At 36.6% G+C, this 27818-nt stretch overlaps 1 protein-coding gene across 8 annotated transcripts in view; it reads right to left on the bottom strand.

Annotated features, from left to right (window-relative positions):
- Positions 1 to 518: 518 nt before the first annotated feature.
- Positions 519 to 27818, bottom strand: part of PTBP3 (polypyrimidine tract binding protein 3) — a 106468-nt gene continuing 79168 nt past the window's right edge. For all 8 annotated transcript variants that reach the window (XM_066256499.1, XM_066256500.1, XM_066256501.1 and 5 more), the window contains 7 exons: positions 19347 to 19424; positions 15216 to 15355; positions 14942 to 14975; positions 12024 to 12116; positions 9689 to 9905; positions 5823 to 5900; positions 519 to 5671 (listed from right to left, as the gene is read on the bottom strand). In XM_066256499.1, the coding sequence (XP_066112596.1) occupies positions 5539 to 5671; positions 5823 to 5900; positions 9689 to 9905; positions 12024 to 12116; positions 14942 to 14975; positions 15216 to 15355; positions 19347 to 19424 (773 nt within the window). In that variant the 3' untranslated portion in view covers positions 519 to 5538. The remainder of the gene's footprint in view (positions 5672 to 5822; positions 5901 to 9688; positions 9906 to 12023; positions 12117 to 14941; positions 14976 to 15215; positions 15356 to 19346; positions 19425 to 27818) is intronic.

Below are 27818 nucleotides of genomic sequence, written 5' to 3'. Positions count from 1 at the left end.
GAAATAAAACATTGATTTAAGGAAAAGAAATATATAGGCAGCTGGTAACTGTATTACCCTTTTATTAAACAGGACACAAACTTGGCTTGAGATCTTACACTTCCTGTCTCAAAATTTATGGTTACTAATCCCACAGGGAAGCCAAAAACGGAACTGGACTAGAAAGTGTACCGATTCTTGTTTGGCATTGCACATACATCAAGTGTGTGTGTGACAGATGCACAGAGAGAACTCACACAAGTGTGCCTGTACTGACGTGGAGTGCCACAGGAAAAGCTGCATTACAGGACAGTTAGAAAAGCAGTTTGCGCTTCCATATGGAAATGGATCTTCAATTAAAAAAAAGTGGTTAGTAGCCTTAAGTTTTTTTTTAAAGTTGTATAAATATGTGCTTACTATTCTCTAACTGTGAAAGTTTAGATGGATGGCTATGAAAAATAAAAAGAAAATAAGACATCATTAGAATTACAGGTAAGACAAGGGGAAACCCAAAGTACAGACAAGAACACAGGAAAAAATTTAAGAGCGTACAGATGTCATGACATTTATTAAAAGGCATGCTACAATGCTATACTTGTTAGGAAAAGAGATTAGAGATACCAAGTAATAGTCGGCAAATATACAAACTGAATGAAAAGAAATATACTGTTGTGTACAGAGACTTGAATTAACCATGCACTACGCATTTAGAAAATATGTTTTTTAATATTTTTTATCTTGTTTGCATTTATATCAATAACATAATTCACTTAAACAATCACAGAATCCTTTTTTTCCAATGCCACAAACTGTGTTACAAATGAAGCTGGTACTGCTGCTTATCAAAATATACAAGACAATTGGTGTTTTATATAAAACCACTTTTTATGTTAACTTGTTCCCAAAACCCATTTTTTTTTCCTTTTTGGCCTGGTTTAAAAAAAAAAGTTGTTACAAATATTTACAGCATTTTCTTCTGTTAGATGAACATTCTTATAAACTGAAAAAGGGAATCTTATGAACAGACCATGTAAAACACAAGACAATGTCAGAAGCTCCTAGCTGTGCTATTTTTTTTCTTAAATACAGTACTGAAAATGCCCTTCAAACCCTTGTCATCCTAGCCCATTCTGTTCACATTTAAATTCCCATTTTCTCTAAGTAGTCTATTCACCAATAGGAAACAGAAAGTAAAGGCCGCTTTGCTCTGGGTCTTCTTTCAGAAAGGAGCTTGGGAAAAAATGCTTAGTAGAGAGGAGTTAAAACCAGAAGTCAGTCTTTGGTCAGAGCAATGAGGTGACATCTGGATGCAAGACTTTGCTTGGTCAGCAATCAATACAATTAGTACTTTCTGGATGTGAGATGATTTTTTAAAATATCTGGATGGTAAGGGGGAAAAGGGCAGAGTATAACATCAAAAATAGCTATTTAAATATTTGTTATTACAACTATTACATAGATTCAAGAATTGAAAATAACACAAGACGAAAACTATGTTTACAGTGCTGAATTCAGCTTGCCATAAGCAGCTTTCAATTATGACTATTATCACCAAGGTCACTGGACCAGACAAAATCCCTGTTCTCTGGAACATATGCCTCAGGTTACAAAAACTAAGGTGACTACTACAAAGATTTGGAGCAGCTCTGTTCCTGGACCTACACAATGCTATATAATGAATATTATGCGATAAAGGCCAAAGTGTCACTGAGACTTCCTTTACACAGTTACAATTCTTCGCTTGAATGAATAGTCTGTGGGATAACATTCTTTTAAAACTATATAGTATATATTTCCTGAAAACCAGAATACTGTTACTACCTTGGTTTCAAACAGGAAGAAAAGGTCAATTAAAGACTACTGAAGAAGGCACATAAACTTTGGTCCTGTTTTGTTTTTCTCCCCCTAGAAAACCCCCAAAGTAATATGTTAGTAATTTTCTATTTTCAAAAACAATTCACAACTAACTTAGAATATGCTCTGAAAAAAGACTACAAATAGTCTTGTAGATAACAACACGGGTCTTTTAAAAGACAGCTGAGTTCTATTTTCATTAAAGGAAAAGTTTTGTGCAATCTGAATTGTGTTTCTTTTAGCACAATAGTAGAATATTTTAAGCCTGGCAGTTTTATTCTTGTTAAAAGATCAAGACAGAGGAAAGGCTAAGAACATGCTTTAACGCTGTCGTTTTGCTTTTAAAAATAGCAGTACACATTAGGTTTTCAAAGAGATAGGCTAATAGTTTGGCAAACTTCGGGTTTTTTAAGTGACTCACATTTGGGGGGAGGGCACATACTTTTGAGCTTGTCATCTTTTGTCCAAAAATATTTAGTGGAAACAGAAGAGGAATTACATGTAACATATCCAATGTATATATAAACTTTCCTGCCTAAAAACATGAAAGCTTTGGAAACTGTACATAAAACTGAGCAGAGACATCCATGAGAATTACTTTTAACCAGCTGAGGCAGAACCTATGATCATCGTAAGTAGAACCAGAGGGCACAGCTCTGCTCCTGTAAGGAATTAGCCAGAAAAAAAGGTGTTTCTAAAAATGGTGAGATCTGCATCTTTAAAAACAAACAAACAACCCAGAAACATTATTACTATAAATAAGTGATCACAATATTTAGTTTGAAAGAAATTATGGCATTCTGGAGGAGCTACTGGGTAAAATTCTGATGCTCTTCAGTTACCAATTAATATCCTGGGTCATTTTTATATTTGTACCTCACACAAAACATATATTACTGCTCTGCAAGTTATTTAAATCTCGAGAAAAAAACCCCCCAAACATTTTTGGCATAAACTGCTACTGTTAAACATGTACTGCTATTTTTTTTAAAGTCCTGAATATATTTACTCTGTGTAAAAGTGAGGACACTTCCAAAAGTGGTAAGACAATACTCCTTAAAATAAAGTAAATAAGCTTAAAAATAGACTACGTCAGCTCAACAGCAAAAACATGGCTTAGAAGTTATCTAATAAATGCATGCCCAAAACAAAAATACAAAGATCTAAATTTTTCACTACCCTGATATTTTCTAATCTTTTACAGACACTATGCCAACACAAATACGGTAGACTTCTAGAATTCAAACAGCAAATAGCCCAGTATGGACAACATCGTGCTACAGCTAATTTTAGACACAAATCAATGGTTTCAAACAAACTATTTTAAATAAGAATATCTCACTTTTTCAAATCTTGATTTAATTTTCTTTGTCAATATAAATTAAAAGGTATGCAATGTGTATATGTATGTACAATATCAGAAAAGTGGGTGTGTGTATATATATATACACATTATACACACACACACATACACACACACACATATACACAAATCCCTGAAAAGGATTAAAATGTTCTCTCTCAGATTTAAAGGCCATGTCCTACTTCAAAATTACATTCAACACCATTATGATCTCTGCTTGCTACACTTTTGCTACACTTAACACAATGAATATTATGAAAATCATGACTTTAAATTACACAGTAATTCTTAACTCAAAAGCAAATGAAACAATACAATTTAACATGCCACTGAAAATTTTAATAGTGCCTGTATGGAAGGAAAAAAGAAGCAAATTTTGGGAGACTACTCAAATTTTTTTCTTCCCTTCCCCCTTACTCAGTGTTTCACTAAAAATATAACTCATAAGTTGAAAACAAAAACTAACTTGATAAATGATTATACCTATCTATTCTCAGCCAATGCTAAACTGATCCACCCAAACAATCTCAATTTAGTGTCCTTCCTCTTCTACCAACTTTCTGTTGCTCAGTTTGGGTGAATTCCATTTTTTAACAACCTATACTATCTTCTGTCGTCTCCCATGTTTTGTAAAATATCTTCTGTAGAAAACTTTCTGTGTTCAAAGTAATGGCTGGAATATAGCAAAGAGATTGAGATATTTATTTTAAAGGTGAGATGAGCCACTCTGAGAATCTGCAAAGTGTAAGTGGTGGACAAAAAAATCCCATTTCACAAATCCTGCTTTATAAGATCTGATCAAGCAGTGCAGTAATTAACGAAAGTAAAGTTTCTCATGGAAAAGAAACAAATTTACATTATACAATCACTAAAGCAATATTAAAATGTACTCACATATTCAACCAAAAAGAGAATGGGACAGAGAATAGGACGGAACCCACTGTCACACCTCATATATGTGCATACTCAGTAATGAAGTTATGTTAACAGAACAAAAGCAAGCTCTTGCTTGAGCGCTGAGAAAAACCAAGCATCCTGAGACAAAATCTGATGAGTGATAAAAATTAGAAAAGATCTAGAAACTGAGATTGCATTTCATAGCTCCAACGAGGCCTGCAGGTGTGCACTGAGTTATTCGCCAAACCATTTACCCTTCCCCACATCATCTCTGCACCAAAGCACCATAAAGTTGAAAAACTATCACTTATTGAAAACCACTTAAAACAGCAATGAAAAGAACAACTTTAGAAATCCTTACCAAAACAGAGGAAGAAAAGACAAACACCAAGCCCACAATATAGCTTTCAAAATATTTAGATAAAACTCTAACCTATCATATTATAAGCACATAATAAGGCACATAATAAGAAATTAAGTAAATACACAGTAATTCTGAATAAGTATTACAGATTATAGTGGTACAAAAAACCCTTGAGATTATAATTTTTTTCTAAAAGAAGACCTTACCAAAAATAACTTTTAAAAATCTGTCAAACCATATGATAGACCTGAATATTTTCCTTAAGACTGTAAACTTTTTTCTGAAAACAATTATAAAAAAGTAGTTTGTAAGTAGAATTATTTTAATTTTCTAAGATCATATTATATTACTCAGCAAATAAGTGTCATGTTGAAATTTAAAACATGATATTTTTTCCTTAAAAAATTATTAATTATTCTGACAGCTTAATCGATCCTGGTTGGATTCCACTTAATTTCCTTGGGGACAGATAAGACACTTCATTTCTCCAAAGAGTCTTAAAAAGTTAAAGATATGCAATGTTCAAGGAGTGTCTTATATTGATAAAAACAAACCAAAAAAGGAAAACATGGACACTTATAAATCTGCTTCCAATACAACCCCCAATTTGTTTATATATAATTATCAATATGTGCCATATAGTTGATATAATTTGTAAGTGAACATTTTCTGAATCATAAAGTTAAAACTTGGTTGTAAGAAATTGAAAAATTACTTATATCAAGTAATTTTAAAAGTTGGCTTAAGTTTCTCAAAGTACAAAGGAGTCTGATATAAACCTAAACTAAAAAAAGTCTGTCCTCTTGAAATCCAATTTAACATGGGGAATTAAATTACTGAAAAAATTTTTTTCCTGAAGATTATTTTCATAGAAACTATGGTAAAAAGGAAAAAATCACACCTTTGATCACATATTGGTGGGGGGGAAAACATCCCTTAATTTTTTTGAATATATTTAAACAGCAAACTCAGGAAAAATTATTTCTGTAAAAGAGGCAGAATTGGTCTTGAGCTGCTTCAGTCTATGTCTGAACGTTTTACTGAAATTATGGTCCAGTCTTAGGAGAAAATTCACAGAAAGTCAGATTGTGGATTTTGAGAAAGAAACTCTGAGGTGGTGATTTTCTCCAAGGTCATGGTTATGAAGCTCAATGAGGGCCTGGATTGCTTCTTCCACAGATGCCAACTGAATAAGTGCCATTTTGCGATCTTTCCTGAAAATGGTATAAGAAATATAAAAGGTGTATACAGTTAATTTTGCCTATAAACCTTCTCCCCAACCCTAGAAGTCTCCACTGAACAATCTTAAAATCTGCGTATTATATTAAATAAGGTTAATATTATTTTTTAAAGGCATCGACTTACTGAAAGAATTTAAAAGCTTTCACTGAACATCCAGCTTCTGTGAAAAGGTTCTTCAGATCATCCATTGTACAAGAAGGTCTGTGAAAACAACAGTCAACCAAATATCTTAGTCCTAATTCTTAAATGAAGATTAACTTGCAATCATTAAATCTCCAGAGTGTCTCACATTTCAAAGAGAATAAAGCCAGGCAAGGAAGACATCATGATTTAGAACTGCAATGAAGGATGTTCGAGACTGACACATACATGTCCTCAAACAATGGAATTTTGTATCAAATCTTTTGCAAAGGTGTGAACAGGTATATAAAGAGAAAGGAAATGTTTCTATATAGGGATGGGCAAAAGTAGGCTCAGAGTTGTGAGTATGCGGAGTTTATTCTTGTATTATTATTTATTAATAATTGTATTATTTATTTGTATATAGTTTTCACTTGTCTATTATAGTCCAGAGTTCTACATTTTAAACTGCTTTCAGGGTACTTAGAATATGTGAATGTGGTAGCCAGGCTCTAAGATGGCCACCAATTACTCTCACTTCCTAGAATTCATACCCTAGAACACACCCTTGCCATACTGAATAGGGATGTTCTTTGTAACCTTAAGGGTATTGTAGAAATGACACATGTGACTTCTGAGACAGTTCTCTCTTGACTTTGTCTTGAATCATCAGCTTTGGAGGAAACCAGCTGCTATTTCATGGACACTTAGCAGCCATATAGAGGACCTTGTGACAAGCAATGGAGGGCATCCTGCCAATAACTAGGCACATGAATGAGCCACTTTTGGATGTGGATCCTCCAGTCCCAGTTAAACTTTCAGATGCAACCTTCTGAGAGATTCTCAGCCAAAACCACCAAACTAAGTAACTTCTGAATTCTTGACTCACAGTTACAGTATGAGATAATGAATGTTTACTATTGTGTTAAGTTTTGGGGTGATCTTTTATACAGCAGTAGATAACAAATACCTTGGTCTATCACAGCAGAGTCAATTGACTAAAAGTAGACTCTTCGTATCACAAGTGCAAGCAAGGCTGGTAGAGCCAAGAAACAACTGGCTCTGCATGGAACAGAGTTGTGTTGGTGTTCCAGTTCATTCAGTGGGTGTCACTTTGCGTAAGTTACTTACCCTGAGCCTCTCAGTTTCATTGATAAAGTGAAACTAGTGACCTTACTTCAGAGGTTATTAAGGATAAATTGATAAAGACAAAAAGTAGAATTCAGTAGTCTCCTGGACCGCAATTTAAAAACATTAAATGGAAAATTCCAGAAATAAACCATTGATAAGTCTTAAACTGGGTGCCATTCTGAGGAATGTGATGAAAGCTCTTGTCATCCTGCTCCACTGTGCCTAAGACATGAGTCATCCCTGTATACACTACATGCCTGGTAGACACTAGTAACCTTTGCAGTATCCCAGTGCTTGTGTTCAAGTTACCCTATTTTACTTACTAATGGCCCCTGAGTGCAAGAGCAGTGATGCTGGCAATTTGCATATGCCAAAGAAAAAAAGTGAAAGCTCTTGACTTTGTAAGACCACATTCACATAACTTTTATTACAGTATTTTATAAAAATTATACTATTTTGTTATTGTTGTTAGTCTCTTACTGTGCCTAACTTATAAAGTAAACTTTTATCATAGGTATAATTTATGTACATGAAAAACATACTCTACATAGGGTTTGGTACTGTCCCAGTTTCAGGCATTTACTGAGGGTCTGGAAATGTATCCCCTGTAAATAAGGGGAAATACTGTAGTGGTTACTAGGAATTGGAGGGTAGAAAGAAATGGGGTTATCATTAAAGGGTACAGAGTTTCACTTTGGGATCACAACAAAAATCTACAGATAGATAAAGATGGTAGTTACATAATACAAAAATACTTAATGTGAATATATATTAAACTGCACACTCAAAAACAGTTAAAACAATCAATTTTATGTTGTGTATATTTTATCATAATTTTTTTTTTGTATTTTTCTGAAGTTGGAAACGGGGAGGCAGGCAGGCAGACTCCAGCATGCACCTGACCGGGATCCACCTGGCATGCCCACCAGGGGGCGATGATCCGCCCATCTGGGGCGTTGCTCTGTTGCAACCAGAGCCATTCTAGCACCTGAGGCAGAGGCCATGGAGCCATCCCCAGTGCCCGGGCCAACTTTGCTCCAATGGAGCCTTGGCTGCTGGAGGGGAAGAGAGAGACAGAGAGGAAGGAGAAGGGGAGGGGTGGAGAAGCAGATGGGCGCTTCTCCTGTGTGCCCCGGCCAGGAATCTAACCCGGGACTCCGGCATGCCAGGCCGACGCTCTACTACTGAGCCAACTGGCCAGGGCCTATTTTATCATAATTTTTTAAAAAAAACATTTAATTTAGAGATTAAATGAGTTAACATAAAACACCACCATAATGCTGAGAACTTGGTAGATGGTTCAAAAAATATTGATGTCCTTTCCCTCTTCTTTCTACCTACATGTCCTATGTATGTTGCAACCTGAGACCAGCTTCTGGATAATGTATTTATAATGTATTTAAGAAGGCAAGGATGACAAGAGCCTGCCTCAGTAACGACCCATGTTGCCTCTCCATCTGACTTTACAGTGATGAGCTGCTCAATTTCTGGTTCTTTAAGTGGTTCCTCTAGCTTCCTAGCTAGTGTAAGGTCTGAGCCACCACCAATTCAGATCAAGGCTTCTCCCAAGTAGCCTAACTGGAGACTGGATGGGAGCCTGTGTATCCAACACTATTTTGAGTATTTTCTATACTTATTCATCTTTTATTCTCAGTCTCAGTTAACGTCCCAAAACTTCACCATTCTCCATTCCCCCAGTCTTCAAATATCCACATACATGCACACATACAACCATACCTCACAGCTTTCATATCACCTTTCCAAAGCTTATCTCCCATCAGGTATTACATTAAAATTATACAAAACTGCCATCTTTGTTGGTCAAGGTCTTTAAGAGTTAGAACAAGGGTTGACAAATGTTTTCTATAAAGGGCCACACAGCAAATATCTTAGGCTTTTGATGACCATACAGTCTGCAACTCTTCAGCTTTGCTGCTGTGGCTCAAAGGCAGCCACAGATAATGCATAGATGAATGAGCACGGATATGTTCCATGAAACTATTTATGGAACGTAAAATGTAAATTTTATGTTTCTCAAATCACAAAATATTTTCCTTTTGCTTCCCTCCACCATTTGAAAATGTAAAAATCAGTCTTAGTTTGGGGGCCATACTAAAAGCACATGGTTCTGGCCCATGGCTGCATGTAGTCTATTGATCCCAGACTTAGAAGATGACTCAAGAACAAGAGCGCTACAATGCTGGTTAATATTGAGTGACCACACACAAGAAAATCATTTTTAGTTACTAGGTAATTAATATATCAATTATAATTAGTAATTATATATGACTTTGCAGCTTATAGATAAAAAATAAAGAATTCTTTTTTAAAAACAAATTCTTAAATATATAAATCAGCTGACTTTGCTATGTTGGTTACTTAAAGAGTCTTTATACAACGTGAGGAACAAATATGTACCAATGGAATATTTCCGCATAAACATTTTTTATGCCCTTATATAACTGAAAGGTAGCTAGTTGCTAATTTTCTACTTGGAAAGAAAATTTTAAAACACTGCTTTTACTTTTGTAGTGCATGACTGAATATATAATCTTCTTAAGCACAATGGCAAATAATTCATCTCAAGAAATTAGTCAATAGGACAACTGCGACATTAGAATAATTTTAGAATGTTTAACTCTCTTAAAACCTATATTGTTTATAATAATTATTATTCATGATTAATCAGCAGTAGACTATCAACCTTCTAAATAAATAATAACTAATTAGGTACATACGGGATGTTGGAAAGATGCAGAGTGGCTGACGGTGGGAAAATATTCTGGAAGTTTTTAGAGCCAGGCTTTTTAAAGCGATGCAAAGGACTGTTACTAAAATCCTTAGTCAGACCTTGGTCTTCCTGTCCCTCTCGAGGGAGCTGAACTGTTTGATGTTTGGACAGTGTAGCACGAAGCACTTTTCCATAAAGTCTCTGACCGCTCAGATGGTTCATTGCTGGTGCATAGAAAGAAAATAAGGAAAGTTTGGGTATTAAGATAAGTATCTCGCTTGACTTGTGATTGAACAGTGGATAAAGCATTGATCAACCTGGAACACTGAGGTTGAGGGTTTGAAACCCTGGGCTTGCCTGGTCAAGGCACATATGAGAACTGAGACTTCCTGTTCCTCCCCCTCTTCTCTCTCTCCTCTCTAAAATAAAAAAAGTCTTAAGAAAAATTTCTTAAATTAAAAAATGTTAAAAAAAAAGTTTTTGGTCCTGGCTGGTTGGCTCAGTGGTAGAGCATCGGCCTGGTGTGTGGATGTCCCAGGTTCAATTCCTGGTCAGGGCACGCAGGAGAAGTGCTCATCTGTTCCCCCACCCTTCAGCCATGGCTCAATTGGAGAAAGTTGGCCCTGGTACTGAGGAGGGCTCCATGGCCTTTGCCTCAGGTGCTAAGAAGAGCTCAGTTGCTGAGCAACGGAGCAATACCCCAGATGGGCAGAACGTCGCTCACTAGTGGACTTGCTGGGTGGATCCTGACAGGGGTGCGTGCAGGAGTCTGTCTCTGCCTCCCCTCCTCTCACTGAATAAAAAAATAAAAAAAATAAATAAATAGTCTAGGGGCCCTGGCCGGTTGGCTCAGCGGTAGAGCGTCGGCCTAGCGTGCGGAGGACCCGGGTTCGATTCCGGCCAGGGCACACAGGAGAAGCGCCCATTTGCTTCTCCACCCCTCCGCCGCGCTTTCCCTCTCTGTCTCTCTCTTCCCCTCCCGCAGCCAAGGCTCCATTGGAGCAGAGATGGCCCGGGCGCTGGGAATGGCTCTGTGGCCTCTGCCCCAGGCGCTAGAGTGGCTCTGGTCGCAACATGGCGACGCCCAGGATGGGCAGAGCATCGCCCCCTGGTGGGCAGAGCGTCGCCCCTGGTGGGCGTGCCGGGTGGATCCCGGTCGGGCGCATGCGGGAGTCTGTCTGGCTGTCTCTCCCTGTTTCCAGCTTCAGAAAAATGAAAAAAATAAAATAAATAAATAAATAAATAAATAGTCTATAAAACTCATCTGAATTATCAAATTTTTTTCTTATTCATTTAAAATTATATTGTCAGTTTGAGGGTTAAAATGTTTGTTTTTTTGCATCCCTCCACCCCCCCGAAGCTGGAAACGGGGAGGCAGTCAGACAGACTCCCACATGCGCCCGACCGGGATCCACCTGGCATGCCCACCAGGGGGTGATGCTCTGCTCATCTGGGGCATTGCTCTGCCGCAATCTGAGCCATTCTAGTACCTGAGGCAGAGGCCACAGGGCCATCCTCAGCGCCCAGGCCATCTTTGCTCCAATGGAGCCTAGGCTGCAGGAGGGGAAGAGAGAGACAGAGAGGAAGGAGAGGGGGAGGGGTGGAGAAGCAGATGGGCGCTTCTCCTGTGTGCCCTGGCTGGGAGTCGAACCCAGGACTCCTGCATGCCAGGCCAACGCTCCACCACTGAGCCAACCGGCCAGGGCCAAAATGGTTTTAAATTTAAAAACTCTTACATTTAGAAAGATATTAAATGATTTAGCTTACTATACTAAAAGAAAAGCAGTCAAAGAAAAAAGAACTACCTTCCTAGTACAATGCTGGGAAGTTCCAGAGTGCCTGGAACATAACAAGTGCTCAGGAAATGGTTACTGAATAAATTAGTTTAATCATCTCAAAGTACATTTTATAAATGAGTAGTAATATTTTAATAGCCACTATAACAATGAACAGTGAGGCCACAGGATAAGTTTCTTATACCATCATTATGAAGTCTGCCCAAGTTTTTATGCCATGCAACAGTTCTAGAAATCTTAATTTGGAACAAAATCAAACAATCAAATAGAATAAAATTTAACAAAGCAAGTAATGTTTAGTAGTTTAAACTTAACAGAAAAACCATAGAATCAATACTCTAAATAGCAACAATATGTTCAAGCAGATAAATGAACTTCAAAGAGTAATACATATTTTTAATCTTTATAAAATATAAGCATGTCCAAACAATAATGAGGAGATAATCTTCCATAAGAGTATATTCCTACTAGCTATAAGAATGTTTATTTCATAGGAAAACTTATACACAAAAGAGGAAGGTCACCGTTATTATTAATCTTTAATACCTAGCTGAGCTTGATTCGCATCTGCCATCTGAACCAAAGCATTTTCTTTTTTATTAAACATAATCTTCACTCGATGTACATCACCATATACTCCTAATTAAAAAACAAAACAAAATAATTTTTAATGCCTGACTCTATAATATTTAATTAATTTTACTAATACATTTAAAGATTTCTTTTCTTATACAGGGTGGGGCAAAAATAGGTTTACAGTTGTGAGCACACGAAAGTTTATTCTTGTATTATTATTTATTAATTACTGTATTATCTTCTATTTCAGGGGTTGGGAATCTTTTTGGATGAGAGAGCCATGAACGTCACATATTTTAAAATGTAATTCCATGAGAGCCATACAACAACCCGTGTACGTTACGCACTATCCAATAAAAATCTGGTGTTGTCCCGGAGGACAGCTGTGATTGTCTCCAGCCACCCGCAACCATGAACATGAGCAGTAGAAAATGAATGGATTGTTAATACATGAGAATGTATTATATTTTTAACATTACTTTTTTTTATTAAATATTTGTCTGCAAGCCAGTTGTAGCCATCAAAAGAGCCACATCTGGCTCACGAGCCATAGGTTCCCAACCCGTTCTATATGAATAACTGTAAATTTACATTTGCCTCACCCTGTACGTATTTCCTGGGCAATTTCATATATATATGCTCCCAAATTTATATCTCTTCCATGTTCCAGATCCCCCTTTCCTCTTACCACTTCAATGTTCATAAACTCTGTTGATAAATGTTACCACCATCCAAATACTTGCTGCTCCAGGCAGACACCTAGGACTTATCTTTAGACTTCCTTTCCTTAAACTCTTTCATCCAATCAATCACCAGCACTCACTGATTCTATGGCCTAAATATCTCTCACATTTGTCCACTTCTTTCTGAACTTCATTACCATCAAAGTTACCATCACCATTGGACATCTGGACTGTCACAGCAGCCTCCTAATTGACCTCTTTACATCCCATTTTTCTACACTGGTGCTTACCAGAGTGGGTCTTACGTCCCAAAGGAAAAAATGATTCATTGGGGTGTAGGAGGAAAATAAATTTTACATCACAGTTTTTGTGCTATAGGGGATCACTAATATTACAAAAATAAGACGCTGAGGAGCAGCACCATCACCATACTTTGCAATGCTATGAAAATCTTCAAGGCACACAAAGGAGTGCTGGTATCTTGTGGGCCAGCACCCAAGAGCAACTGCACTTAGAAATGAGTGGCACTTTTAAAATTTAAAACAAAAACAAGTGGCTGAAATACATATTAAAAAAACACACAATGTGTTCTTCAAGCTCAGAGTGATATTTTTAAAATGAGTTAAAAATTAACTACTTTTAGAAATAAATGTGCTTTGACAAGCACATTTATTAAAGAGACATGAAAATATATCACTAATATTTATGTACATGATTTCATTACTGAAAATTAACAGAAATGTGTCAAGAAAAACTTTTACTGCAAATGAGCATGAATAAAGGATCTCTGTGGGGTGATCAAAATGTTCAACTTGACTTTGATAATAATAATGGCTGCATAATTCCATAAATCTAACAATCATGGTATTGTGTGGTATATCGTGTGGCTATAAATTACACTTCAAAATGATGTTTAAAAAATCCATTATCTACTCAAAAAATTTAAAACAATTTTGTATTGTATTAAAATTTATGGGAGTTTTAACCCCACTTGTTAAAAATATTCTAATGCAACAGTTTTCAAGATGAACTAATATAACAAGAGGAAAAATAGAACTTCTCTAAGTACAATAAAAATTAGTAGATTGGATGAAAAATTAATACCATAACTAATTAGGTACAGCAACAGTGAAACACTTCCATTTATACCACATATGTTTATGAGGTATCTTTTTCAGCTATGACAACCATTAAGATCAAGTACTAAGCCCTGGCCAGTTGCACAGTGGATAGAGTGTGACTGTCCCAGACTGCCAAGGTCATCAGTTTAAACCTGAGGTTTTTGGTTCGAGCTCTGGTCAGGGCACATATGAGAAGTAATGCTTCTCTCTTTCTCGCTCTCTATCCCATTCTTACCACCCTCTCTACCTCTCAAAAAAAAAGATCAAGTACTAAAATAAAGTGAATTTATAATCAGACCTTAGAATGAATCAGAATAAAAAAGGTTACTGAAAATAATGAAGCAGATTAAACCATATTTTCAATGTTTTTTATAAAGTTTCATCATTAATAAAACTCTTTAAAATATTAAATATTGCTTATTTCATCACTGACATATTTGTACATATTACACTATACATAATGAATATAGTAAAAGATGGATAAAATGTATGAATAATTAATCATATATAAATTAGAAGAGTATGTGCTAAATTTTTTTAACTGAGAAAGAAACATTATTAGAAAGTTTGGAAATTTCTAAAACCTGATCTCATTATGCCTCTCTCCTGCAAAACTATTCAGTGGTTTCCCACTGTTCTGAGGTTTAAACAAAAGCTCTATAATTTAGTTTACAAAGCTCTTCCTGATGTTGCCCCTACCCACATGTATAGCTTCAACAACTCTCACTGGGCTTCACTTCCATGTTCTCGAGCCCTCTCTCTCACTGTTCATGTGTGTTACAGGATATTTGCCCTCCTCTTTCTTCCTGGTTAACGCTTACTCATTTTTTCAGGAGTCAGCTCAACTATCATTTCTCTTGGTCCACCATCTTTGATTCCTTAGGTTAGGACTTCCAGCTATATGCTCCCTTTTTTATAAAACTTTATGGTATTTGTAATTACTTACTAAATTTTATTTGCTACTCTACCCTCAGTGTCAAACATTCTACTTAGCACATGGAGACAGTAAAACAATACTACTAAATGATGAAATGTGTTCAATCTACATTATAGATAATATCAAAAGCTGCAAAAAATAACTTACCAAATAGGATAAACAGCCCGTGTGGTGTGATAAGCTGAAAAGGATAATAAAAAATAAGTGTTTGACAAATTTAAGTAACAATTTATAAGTTTACTTGTAATAATAATAGTTAACTTTGTTTAAAGCATTTATTTTGTATACTTCCGCCATATGTACTAGAGATGAATTTTAATAAAATTCTTAAAGTAAACTTAAAAATTTTATTTGAATACTAGATCAGAAGCAACTATAAGCCTCCTCCTGAAAGACTATTTTATACTCATTTTCAACTCACATCAGGATTGAGATTGGTGACAAGTAGAACAGAATTTCCTGGAATCCCACTAGCCCCAGGAATGGCCATCCTTCCAGTGACAGCAGAGGAGGTGAGTGCGAGGGGACCGAGCGCTCCAGGAACAGCTGGGACTGACAGACCTTTTAAAAAACACCAAAAGCATTTCATATTTGAGATCTGGAGGTCACAATACTTAATAAGTAAATAAATGAAGATAAAAGCAAAAATACAGAAGGGAATGTGTCAAAGCTACCACAAGGATATCAAAGGCCAGTTTTCTGCCCTACAGAGTCTGTCTGGGAGTTAAGATCCTTTTCTTTAACATTATCATAATTGGTATTCTATTATTTCTATAGTACTTTGCAGGGCAACTGAATTCACACTGGTCTTAAAAGCTATAAGGCTTCTCAGAGGATCTATCACAACTATAAGCACTCCCTAATTTCTTGAAACAGTTATATTCCAACACATTTCTATAAAGTAGACATATTTTCATATTGACTTCTACAACAAAATAAGATATATATATTTTCTAAAGTCCTTGAGCAAAAATAAAAAATATACATGCTAGGTGGTACTGCATGTTATAAAATTGGACTGTGGAAATGGCTGCACAACTCCGTAAACCGACTAAAAATCACTGAGCTACATACCTAACACAGGTATATTGCATTGTATACATGCATTTGTAGACTGCATTACATTCTATATGGAAAAGCATTTTGTAACCTTGTAAAGTGCTATATAATTATTATTACCATCAACTACAGATTTACAGAATTCAATATTCTTTTGTACCAAGAATTTTCAGAGCTCTTTATTCCTCTAGATATTCCAGAACTACTGAAAGTTCTATCATACTGGAATATTGATACTATACTTAAAACAGCACACTTTCTCACAAGGTCCCACTATTTGTGTTCTCAGCTTAATAATATTCTAAGGTAAAAATCTCTAGTTTATGTAAAATGAACCAGTTGCTTAATGCATTGATTGTTAAAGTTCAAAATTATAGTAGACAGGGCCTGGCCACTTTATCACAAATCCTGTAATTAAATAGCAATATAGTTTACCTTTAGACTATTCTGTTTGATAAATCTAAGATCATTACTACCAACATTCTGATGAATTTTAAAACTGTGCAGACTGCCTGACCAGGCGGTGGCGCAGTGGATAGAGTGTTGGACTGGGATGTGGAGGACCCAGGTTCAAGACCCTGAGGACGCCAGCTTGAGTGCAGGCTCATCTGGTTTGAGCAAGGCTCATCAGCTTGAGCCCAAGGTCGCTGGCTTGAGCAAGGGGTTACTCAGTCTGCTGTAGCCCCCCGGTCAAGGCACATATGAGAAATCAATCAATGAACAACTAAGGAGCCGCACGAAGTATTGATGTTTCTTATCTCTCTCTCTTCCTGTCTGTCCCTATCTGTCCCTCTCTCTGACTCTGTCTCTGCAAAAAACAAAAACAAAACTGTGCAGACTAACTCCTCAGGCTGGATACTTCTCCGTGAAATTTATATGCAATAGTTCTTCATGCAATTCCTTCTTATGCCCCTCCAATCCCACCCTGCAACTTTTGAGTAACTTCTGTAGCATGCCTGTGTGTGTGTGTGTATATATATACAGTTATTCTTTGGTATCCATGGACGCCCACAAATACCAAAATCCAGATGCTCAAATCCCTTATATAAAATGGTATGGTATTTGCATATAACCTAATGCACAGCCTCTCATATACTTTAAATCATCCTTAGATTATTTATAATACCTAATGTAATGTAAATGTGACGCTCTGTAAACAGCTGTTATACTATACTATTTAGAGAATGACAAGAAAAAAGTCTGTATGTGTTCAGTAGAGATGCAATCACTGTACGCATAACTAGATAGTACATACCAGTAACGTTTCTACCCCCAAATATATTCAATCCTCAGTTAGTTAAATCCAAAACTGCAGAACCCACAGGTATGGAGGGCTGACTGTATATCTCCCTACTAGACCTTAAGAGTCTTAACAACTTCTTTTTCTTAAGATCTACTACAGTGTTTTACACATAGAGTGTTTCAAAAAGAAGTATCTAAAATGAAGAAAACCATGTATCACTACTTTGATGTATATCAATTAAACTACTGGGGGAGCTTCAAATAAATAAAAATAGTACACAATACCTTCATTGTAATGGAATAAGCAGATTCACTTAAACATGTTAACATGTCTTAAAACCACCGAAACCCTGAAACTTAAATTTCAATCTTATCACTTTTTCCTTTTTTTTTTCATTTTTCTGAAGCTGGAAACAGGGAGAGACAGTCAGACAGGCTCCCACATGTGCCCGACCGGGATCCACCCGGCACGCCCACCAGGGGCAACGCTCTGCCCACCAGGGGGCGATGCTCTGCCCATCCTGGGCGTCGCCATGTTGCGACCAGAGCCACTCTAGTGCCTGAGGCAGAGGCCACAGAGCCATCCCCAGCGCCTGGGCCATCTTTGCTCCAATGGAGCCTTGGCTGCGGGAGGGGAAGAGAGAGACAGAGAGGAAAGCGTGGCGGAGGGGTGGAGAAGCAAATGGGCGCTTCTCCTGTGTGCCCTGGCCGGGAATCGAACCCAGGTCCTCCGCACACTAGGCCGACGCTCTACCGCTGAGCTAACCGGCCAGGGCTACTTTTTCCTTTTTAATTAACTTCATCATGTCCATCAAAAAGAAAGTAGTTAAAATTTCCAGAATGAGAAGGGTAGGATATTAAGATTATTGCCAGGAAGCAACTATACTGCAATTTAAAATAGTTATATTCATGAATCAGCTGGAAGCATTAGCTTAACATTGGGCCGTTCTTCTTTTTCTTTTTAATTGAATTTATTAAAGTGACACTAGTTAACATAATTATATAGCTTTCAGGTGCCCAACTCTACCACACATCTCTGCATACAGTATTGTGTGTCCCACCTCCATAGTCAAGTCCCTGTCCATCGCCATACCCCCATACCCCCAACTTGGCAATCACCACATATGCCACCCTTCTAATTGCCAACCTCAGTTTTCTTTAGGCACTAGAGATAAAACCATATAAACTAATTTTTTTTCTCCTTATCAAATTTGTTTTACTATTTAGAAAGTATTAACCACTCTGCCTGACCATTGAGGTGCCAAGTTCAAAACCCTGAGGTTGCTGGCTTGAGTGCAGGCTCACAAGCTTAAGCATGGGATCATCAACATGATCCCATGGTCAGTGGCTTGAGCAAGGGGTCACTGGCTGAGCTGGAGCCTCCTAGTCAAGGCACACATGAGGAGCAACCTATAAACAACTAAAGTGCAGCAATTACAAGTTGATGCTTCTCATCTTTCTCCCTTACTGTCTGTCTCTCTTGCAAAGAAAAAAAAAAGGTATTAACCACTCTAGGCAAGTAGGTCAGTTGGTTATAGTGTCATCCAGCTATGCCAAGGTTGTGGGTTCAATATCTGATCAGGGAACATACAGGATTCAACCAATAAATGCATAAATGGGATGGGGAAACAGATCAATGATGTCTCTTCCCCCTCTCCTTCCTCTCTAAAATCAATAAAAATAAATTTAAAAAGTATTAACTGTTATCACTTATTATCTGTTAGCTAAAGAAAACAATACATATTTCCTGAAATAAAGAGCATGCATGCCTTCTAAGGATTTATGAATAAGCTGAGTAGTAAATGTGTATTAATTCAAATATTTACTGACCACATAATACGTACTCAATGCCATCAAAGGCACAGAGGACAAAGATAAGTAGACAGAGGTCTGCTCAACATGCACCCGAAAAGCTTATCAGTAAAGACAGAAGCAGTCCATATATTTTAAACAGTATTTAAAAAAGGCAAACCTAAGGTTATTTAATATAGTCAACCTATAGTTGTTGGTGTCAAAGGCAAATATAAATGATGCAGAACATATAGAAGAATTTTGCAATTGAGAATGAAACCAGAGAGATTTGTAGATATAAGCAAGCTATGTATCATATAAAAAGCCACTTCTATAGTCAATACACATAATACTTTTATTGTAAATCCTTCAAATATGGTAATATTTTTCACCTTGATAAATTCCTAGAATATACAGATCATCGGAAAACTCATTTCAAATTCAACTTTAAAAGAGTCACCTGCAGCTTGCGGAAATCCGATGGCTGGGGCAAATCCAGCAGCCCCTGCATATGGTGAAGAAATTATACCTGGTGCACCTGATGAAAAAGAGAAGCTAAAATAAATATATTACTTTCTGTAAGTATGGTTATCAAAGCAATATAAAATGGTTATATGATGGGATATTATTGATATTCATTATGAAGTAAAAATTGGTTCAACGGGTGATCCTTAATGTATGAATCAAGTGTCCATCACTTCCAGAGGCACTCCTTTCAATTGGGTGCTAGACTTAGGAGTACAGCTTAGCTGTTACTTAGTTCTGTGTTATTTGTTATTTAGGTTGAGATTCTTGCCCTTATTTAGAAGATTGTTTCTATATGAAAATCATCAAATATTTAAGGTGTACTATACCTATGGAGTACTGATAAAAAGGAAATATGAAGTAATCTTTGCCTGTGAGAGATTTACAAACTAAAGGTATAATAACTACAAGAGATTTGTATGCTGAGGATCTAGTGGTTTAAATACCAATGTACTGCAAGAGGTCTAAGAAGGAGGAATCACAGAGGATTCGCTATGATTGTTAGGAGAAGGTTTCTCAGGACATTATGCTTTGATAAGCAGAGTGATTAACATGTACTAGATGCTAAACAAATACTTCCTTTAGAAGCCGGGTGACTATGCATCATCAACAAAAACAGGAGTTACTTTCAATGCAGGAGGTCAATGTTAATAAAAGAAACAATTTGGCCCTGGCCGGTTGGCTCAGTGGTAGAGCGTCGGCCTGGCATGCAGGAGTCCCGGGTTCGATTCCCGGCCAGGGCACACAGAAGTGCCCATCTGCTTCTCCACCCCTCCCCCTCTCCTTCCTCTCTGTCTCTCTCTTCCTCTCCCGCAGCCAAGGCTCCATTGGAGCAAAGTTGGCCCGGGCACTGAGGATGGCTCTGTGGCCTCTGCCTCAGGCACTAGAATGGCTCTGGTTGCAACAGAGCGACGCCCCCGATGGGCAGAGCATCAACCCCTGGTGGGCGTGCCAGGTGGATCCCGGTCGGGCACATGTGGGAGTCTGTCTGACTGCCTCCCCGTTTCTAACTTCAGAAAAATGCAAAAAACAAACAAACAAAAAAACCCCCAAAAAACCAATTTGGTTTTAGATTTATTAAAGTGGAGGTAAAGACATTCAAATGGAAATGCCCAAAAGTGAAAATGAAGGGGCAAACTCAGAATAACTATCGTAAGACACAGATTTGTAAATCACCTATGTAAAAATAAATATGAGAAAGCCATAGGAAGGAGAGCACCACGAAAAAGGGCACACAGAGAGAAATGAGGAGAGCTGAAAACAGAACCTGGGAGTGTCAGTGCACTTCTGTGGTCCAGGAAGGAAGAGGAACAGTCTAAGGAAAGAAAAAAAAAGCCTTAGAAATATAAAACAAAATGTATTACAGTCCTTCAGGATAGAGAGAAACAAATTTTGGGGAGGAAAGGGGTTTAACAGAGGCTAAAAAGAATGAGAAATGTAAAAGATAAAGGGCTGTTTTAGCGCAACAGTGAAAAGTTAGATTGTGAAAGTAAAGGTAGGGCTTTTTTTTTTTTTTTTAAATGACTGGAAGATGAATACATTTATACGAAGAAGAATGTGGGTTGTATTTTCCAGAGGAGTTAAAAAGCTTATGTAAGTTTATTCTTGTCATTAAAGAGAATTATTTAACAGAATTAGTTAAATACATAGCTGTGATTTGTTAAAATAATCAACAAAATATAGTCATTGAGACTTCAGGGATACAGCTAGCAGAGAACTGAAGTCAAGATACAAAAAAATAACTGACAGAATAACTGATATAATAAGGGAAGCATACTTATCAAAAGTCTATCATGAGCCAAGCATTCTTCTAGTGCTAAAAAAAAAAAAAAGCATTGAACAAAGCAGATGAGAATCTCTGTCCTTGCCAAACTTATAGTTCAGTCGACTGAAGATCACAGGTAAAATAATTCATTTTTACAACAGAATAACTATATTTAAGGCATAAAAGAAGACAACAAAGAAGCTTAATATTAAATAAATTTACACTATGAAGTGAAATATAGGAAGAGATATGGTAGATTGTATTATAGTTGTCAAAAATTCACTTGTCCCTTCCATGTACTTTCGGCCAGTCATATGACTTGCAGTGCCTCCTGTGTGAGCATCAGGCATTTCTCTGCAAGTCCCACTGCATTTGATTATGTCATAGGAACACAAAGACAGATATGCTGACTCTCTTTATCAGTTTTAAGAGGCCTTATGGTATAAATCAGCTCTCTTATTTTTTACTTGCTGCCACAAGAATGCTATGTCTCCAATGGAGTGACATCTTAGGCCCAGGCCCAAGATCAAAAAGGCATATGAATGAAGGTTGCAAAAGCAGACTCACATCTGCCTAAATGTAGATATACAGTGAAAGAAAGAAATGTTAACTGCTGTAAAGGCTGAGATTTGAGGGAACAAGGGAGATACTTTTAAAATACAACAAAGAGACTACGAATACAGATGCCTATGGAGAGGGGTACAAGGCAGACCAGCACTAGCTTTTAGAGAAATGAGGAAAATTTCGAGATAACTATCATAGAACATAAAATAGCGATAAATACAAGAACTGGCAAACAATTACCAGGGTCAAATTTTAAATAATTGACCCCAAGTAGAATATGATGGTTAACAAGAACATCTGTTAAAATTTGGGAAAAGAATCATTTATAAAATTTCCATAAATCTGTATTCCTCAAATAAGTAGAAACAAAAACATTTTAGCAAAGTAACCTGTTAGATAATAAGTTTGTATCTTTATGAAAAGATTATATAAGCCTTTAAGAAAAAGGTCTAAGATCTAAATGATTAAAAGTAGGTATTTTAGCTTGACCAGTGGTGGTGCAGTGGACAGAGTGGCAACCTAGAACACTCAGGTCCCAGGTTCAAAACCCCAAGGTCACCTGCTTGAGCATGGGGTCACTGGCTTGAGCATGAGATCATCGACATGATCCCATGGTTGCTGGCTTGAGCAAGGGCACACTGGCTCAGCATGAGCCCCCGATCAAGTCACATATGAGAAGTAATCAATGAACAAGTCAAGTGACCCAACTACGAGCTGATGCTCTCATCTCTCTCTCAGAAAAAATAGATATTTTACATTTGAAAAATGTACCACTATAATAGCAATCAAGGCAAGACAGATTAATAGAAAATTGTTTTACCTATGATATCAGTTTATCAGTTATTTTTAATAAAAATGTTCAAGAAAAAAAAAGCTTAACGTTCCAAGTAGAGAATGATTAAATATACTGAGTCACTAGACAAAATACAAAGCCATTTACAATATTACAAAGAGTATGCAGTATAAAAAAGCAGCAGTTACAACTGTTTTTTTTTTTAATGTGGGTGTAGCCCTGGCTGGTTGGCTCAGTGGTAGAGCGTCGGCCTGGCGTGCAGGAGTCCTGGGTTCAATATCCAGCCAGGGCACACAGAAGTGCCCATCTGCTTCTCCACCCCTCCCCCTCTCCTTCCTCTCTGTCTCTCTCTTCCCCTCCAGCAGCCAAGGCTCCAATGGAGCAAAGTTGGCCCGGGCACTGAGGATGGCTCTGTGGCCTCTGCCTCAGGCACTAGAATGGCTCTGGTTGCAACAGAGTGACGCCCCCCGATGGGCAGAGCATCGCCCCCTGGTGGGCGTGCCGGGTGGATCCTGGTCGGGCGCATGCGGGAGTCTGTCTGACTGCCTCCCCGTTTCCAACTTCAGAAAAATACAAAAAAAAAAAAAAAAAGTGGGTGTAGTAGCAGATTAAATAATATAGATCAACCTTAATGCAGAAAATGCTCAATGAAAGAGTAAAAATGATCTTAAAAATCGAACAGCTGACAAGATAAAAGAGCCAGGCCAAAAACCTAACCCTGTGAAGCTGAACTTCAGCTCTGTCATTCCCATGGAGTAGTAACAAGATGCTAATTCCAGAATTAGCCCAAGGAAGTCACTAGGAGAGCTTCAGAACATTAATCTAGAAGTGTAAACCTATACACTCCATTTGCCCATTCCCCCATCCTCAGAATACTACAAGGAAAGTTACCTACCTATCTAGCACAGAAGGAACAAAAACGTTCCTGAAAAGCTTTAACCCAATATAAATTCTTATACAAATTTGCAGCCCAAATTCATATTTCTTTGGAGTCCAAAGGAAAATTAATAAAATTGTGGATTTAGATAAAAATGGGCCCAAAGACAGAGCTTTTAATGTTGAAGACAAGCAAATTCTCTCTGGAGGAACATACCATCTGATCCTAAGAATCAATTCTATAAATAAAATAAATAACTCATTATAAAAAAAGAAAAAAAGAAAAAATACCTAATTGCAGAAAGACAATTGCAAAGATTTCAGACACTGGAATGATCAGATAAAGATTTAAAGGAATGCTGAAAAATATCTGAAACTGACTCCAGAAGCAGAATCAAACCCTGCCTCTCTGTGAAGACCAGCCCTGTCCTCTCCAAGTCCACCATCTTCTGCATCATCCAAGACTGTTTAAGCTTGTATTTGACAATGTTTAAGTATTTATATGCACAGAAAGGTAAAAATACTATGTTAAGACAAACATCTGTGTAATTTGCACTTAATAGGTAAATGTACCTGTTCCAACTTACATACAAATTCAACTTAACAAACCTATAGAACCTATCTCATTCATAACCTGGGGACTGCCTGTACAGTGAAAAATATAACTGTCAACCTGGAACTCTAGACTAAGAAAAATATCTTTAAAAACTGACAACAAAAAATTTATAATTAAACTGACAACAAAATAAAGACATTTTGGACAAATAACTTCTAATGTTACCACAAACTCCCCTAAGTGAATACTGAAGGATGTTCTTTAGGCAGAAGGTAAGTGATTCCCTGATGGCATTTCTGTGTTGCACGAAGGAATAAAATCTTTAATTATATATAACAACTACAGTATTTCCATCACCTCAAAAATTTCCTTGTGTTCCTTTGCAATCCATCTCTTTCCAACACCTGTCTGTCCCCAGGCAACCACTGACCTGCTTTCTGTCATTATAGGCTAATTCTCATTTAACACAAGTATACATAAACAGTATCATATATATATTTTTGTCTGGTTTCTGTCATTCATAACAATGTTTTGTCTGGCTTCCTTCATTCATTATAATCTTATTGTCCTTATCAATTTATTTCTTTTTTATTGCTGAACAGTATTTTATTGGACGGATGAATTATATTTTATCTATTCACCTATAACAGAGTGTTTCTAGATTTTGGTCATACAAATAAAATTATCATGAACATTTGTGTACAAGTACTGTATTTGTGTCAACATAAAACAGTATGCCAGGGAAAGATGATCCATATCCTTGGAACAATTTTTTGGCCATTCTAATGGGCATGCAGTAACACAGAAATTTTAATTTCCATTTTCCTAATGACTAGAGATGTTGAGCCTCTTTTCATGTGCTTACTGCCATGTATACACCATCCTATGTAAAATAACTCTACAAATCTTTTGTCTATTTTTACTGGTTTCTTTGTCTTCTTACTATTGAGCTATAAAGTTCTTTACATAACCTGATATAATGAATTAGTTTGATAAGTGTGTTGCAAAAGTTTTTCTTCATGTTTGTAGTATGCTTTTCAGTTTTCTTGATGCTATGTTTCAAGCAGTAAAACTTAAAAATTTTAACGTATAATATATAAATTTATCCATTTATGGTTGTGCTTTTTGTGTTCTAAGAAACCTGTGCATATCCTCAGACTGCAAAGATTTTCTCCTTGCTTTTCTAGAAGTTTTACAGGTTTAAGTTTTACACAGAGGTCAAAGACCCATTTCAAGTCAAGCTGTCAGTATGGTGTGAGTTACAGAACAATGTTTATTTTTTCCATTATGGATACTCACCTGAACAAAACCTACTTCAAAGATTTTCCTTTTCCTACTGAATTCTACAATGCCAGTTTTGTTGAAAATCAACAGACTACATGTGTTGGTCTGTTTTTAGACGTCCTATTCTGCTCCATTAATTTATATATCTATACTTCCAACACTACCAAGCTGGCTTGATTACTGCAGCTTTGTATTAAGTCTTCCAATTAAAGAAAAGTTTTAAGTCCTTTGAATATCCTAGATACTGTCTTTTCCTTTTTCCATTTCTATATACATCTTAGAAGTTCTGTGCATCTTATTCAAGTAAAAAAAATTAATAAAAGGTTGCTGAATATGAAATCAAGAAACAATTCTGCATTTCTATATTGGCAATAGTCAGAAGACAATATGACAATAGCTAAAACAGGGGTCGGGAACCTATGGCTTGTGAGCCAGATGTGGCTCTTTTGATGGCTGCATCTGGCTCACAGACAAATCTTTAATAAAAAAATGTTAAAAATATAAAACATTCTCATGTATTACAATCCATTCACTTCCTACCGCTCATGTTCATGGTTGTGTGTGGCTGGAGACAATCACAGCTGTCCTCCGGGACAACACCAAATTTTTATTGAATAATGTGTAACGTACATGAGTTGTATGGCTCTCACGGAATTACATTTTAAAATATGTGGTGTTCGTGGCTCTCTCAGCCAAAAAGGTTCCGGACCCCTGAGCTAAAACTTACATTGGACTTAAGGCACCACCATTCTAAATTCTTTATGTACATTAGTACACTTAATGTTCATCACAACCCTATCAGTTAAGTACTATTATTACATTCATTCCCTACACAAGGAAACAAAACTGCAGAGCAGTTAAGCAATTTGCCCAAGGTTATACAGATAATACATAATAGTTCTAGAATTAGAATCGAAAAGTATGGGTTCTACAAATAAATCCAATAAACCATCCAAACATTTATGGAGAAAAGTTACCAAATTTACTGAAAGATATTAAGGAACATCCAAATAAATGGAGAGATGTACAATGTTCAAAGGCCAGAAGACTATTGTAAAAGACTCTATTTTGTCAATGGATGCCAAAATAAAGGATGAAAATGAAAAGAAAAAAAAAGTATTTATATAATTTCAAAGCATTTCCTAACAAATTAAATACAAATAAAAAAACAGTAACTTTACTGGAAGAAACCACTTTAGTAAGCGATTGTAGGGGTTCAGGATGAGTCATCCCAAGATGTGCCTCTGTGGTATGAAGATTATTTTGAACTAAAGGCAACTGAGACCCTGTGGGCTCTAGAAAAATTTCTGCCTCCATTAAATTTCCAAGATGAATTTAAATTTTGAGGCCTTGCACATAATCTAAGTTATCACCAGAAGTAACTTTTTATGCCCTACCTATATGGCAGGGCGAACTACTAGTTACTGAATGAACATCTGCCCTTCCTATCATCCTGCAATGATCTTCCCCCCTCTGAAGGCCCAATGCATCTTACCTCACCTCACCTCATCCTTAGCTCAGAATGTTATATATACACCTCAATTTCTCTTTCTGTGGTGTACGTGGGGTCTCTGACTTGCTCGTGTATGTGGGATTATATTTGGTTATTTAATGTATACGTATGTAATTAAATTTGGTTATTTTTCTCTTGTTAATCTGTCTCATGTAGATTTAATTATTAGACAAGCCGAACAAGCCTTGAAGGTATTTCCTCCCCCACACGATCAAAGTTAGTATCACCAGGAACAGAATAAGCTTGCATCACGTGTCTCCTGATGTAATAAACTGAGAAAAGCAAATTATTTCAGCTAAAAACTACATACTCATCTTTGATAGACACTCTATACAATACCCAACCTGAACTGTTAAAAAAATGCAAAGGCCATAAAAGACAAAGAATGAAGAAATGTTTCAAATTAAGGGACTCTAAAAAGACATGACAAATAAATTATCCTGATACTGGTTTGGATTATTTCCAGAAAAAATTCTCTTATAAAGAACAGTATTTTCACAACTAGCAAAATTTAAGAAGGTCTATAGATTAGATAATAGTAGTATAAAAATGTTAATTTCCTGACTTTGATAACTGAACCATACTGAGGTAAGAATGACCTTGTTCTTAGAAAAACACAGTGAGTATTTAGAAGTAAAGGGGCATCATGCCTGCAACTTACTCTCCAATGATTCACGGGAGGAAAAGCACACACGCGCATGCACACATGCGCATGCACACACACACAAACTCAGATGATAAAGTACATGTGGTATGATGTTAACAATTAAGAAATATGAATGAAGGATATAAAGAAATTCTTTGTACTATTTCTTGCAACGTAAATTATTTTAAAGCAAAGTTACTAAAATACTATAAACTTTAGAAGAATACAGTTTTATGATGCCAGGGTAACAAAAGATTTCGGAAGACAAAGAAAGCACAAATATAAAGGAAACAGTAAATAAAATTTGACTATATAAAAGTACGATAAAGCCAACAATGGGAAAAACACATAATCAACACCTACAATCAAAAGAAAAAAAAAAAAGACTGGAGGATGTATTCAGTGGGACA

This window comes from Saccopteryx bilineata, chromosome 2, assembly GCF_036850765.1.
Source record: "Saccopteryx bilineata isolate mSacBil1 chromosome 2, mSacBil1_pri_phased_curated, whole genome shotgun sequence".
NCBI lineage: Eukaryota > Metazoa > Chordata > Mammalia > Chiroptera > Emballonuridae > Saccopteryx > Saccopteryx bilineata.
Note: the sequence above shows the minus strand (reverse complement) of the source record. Positions and strands in the feature narration are given on the sequence as shown.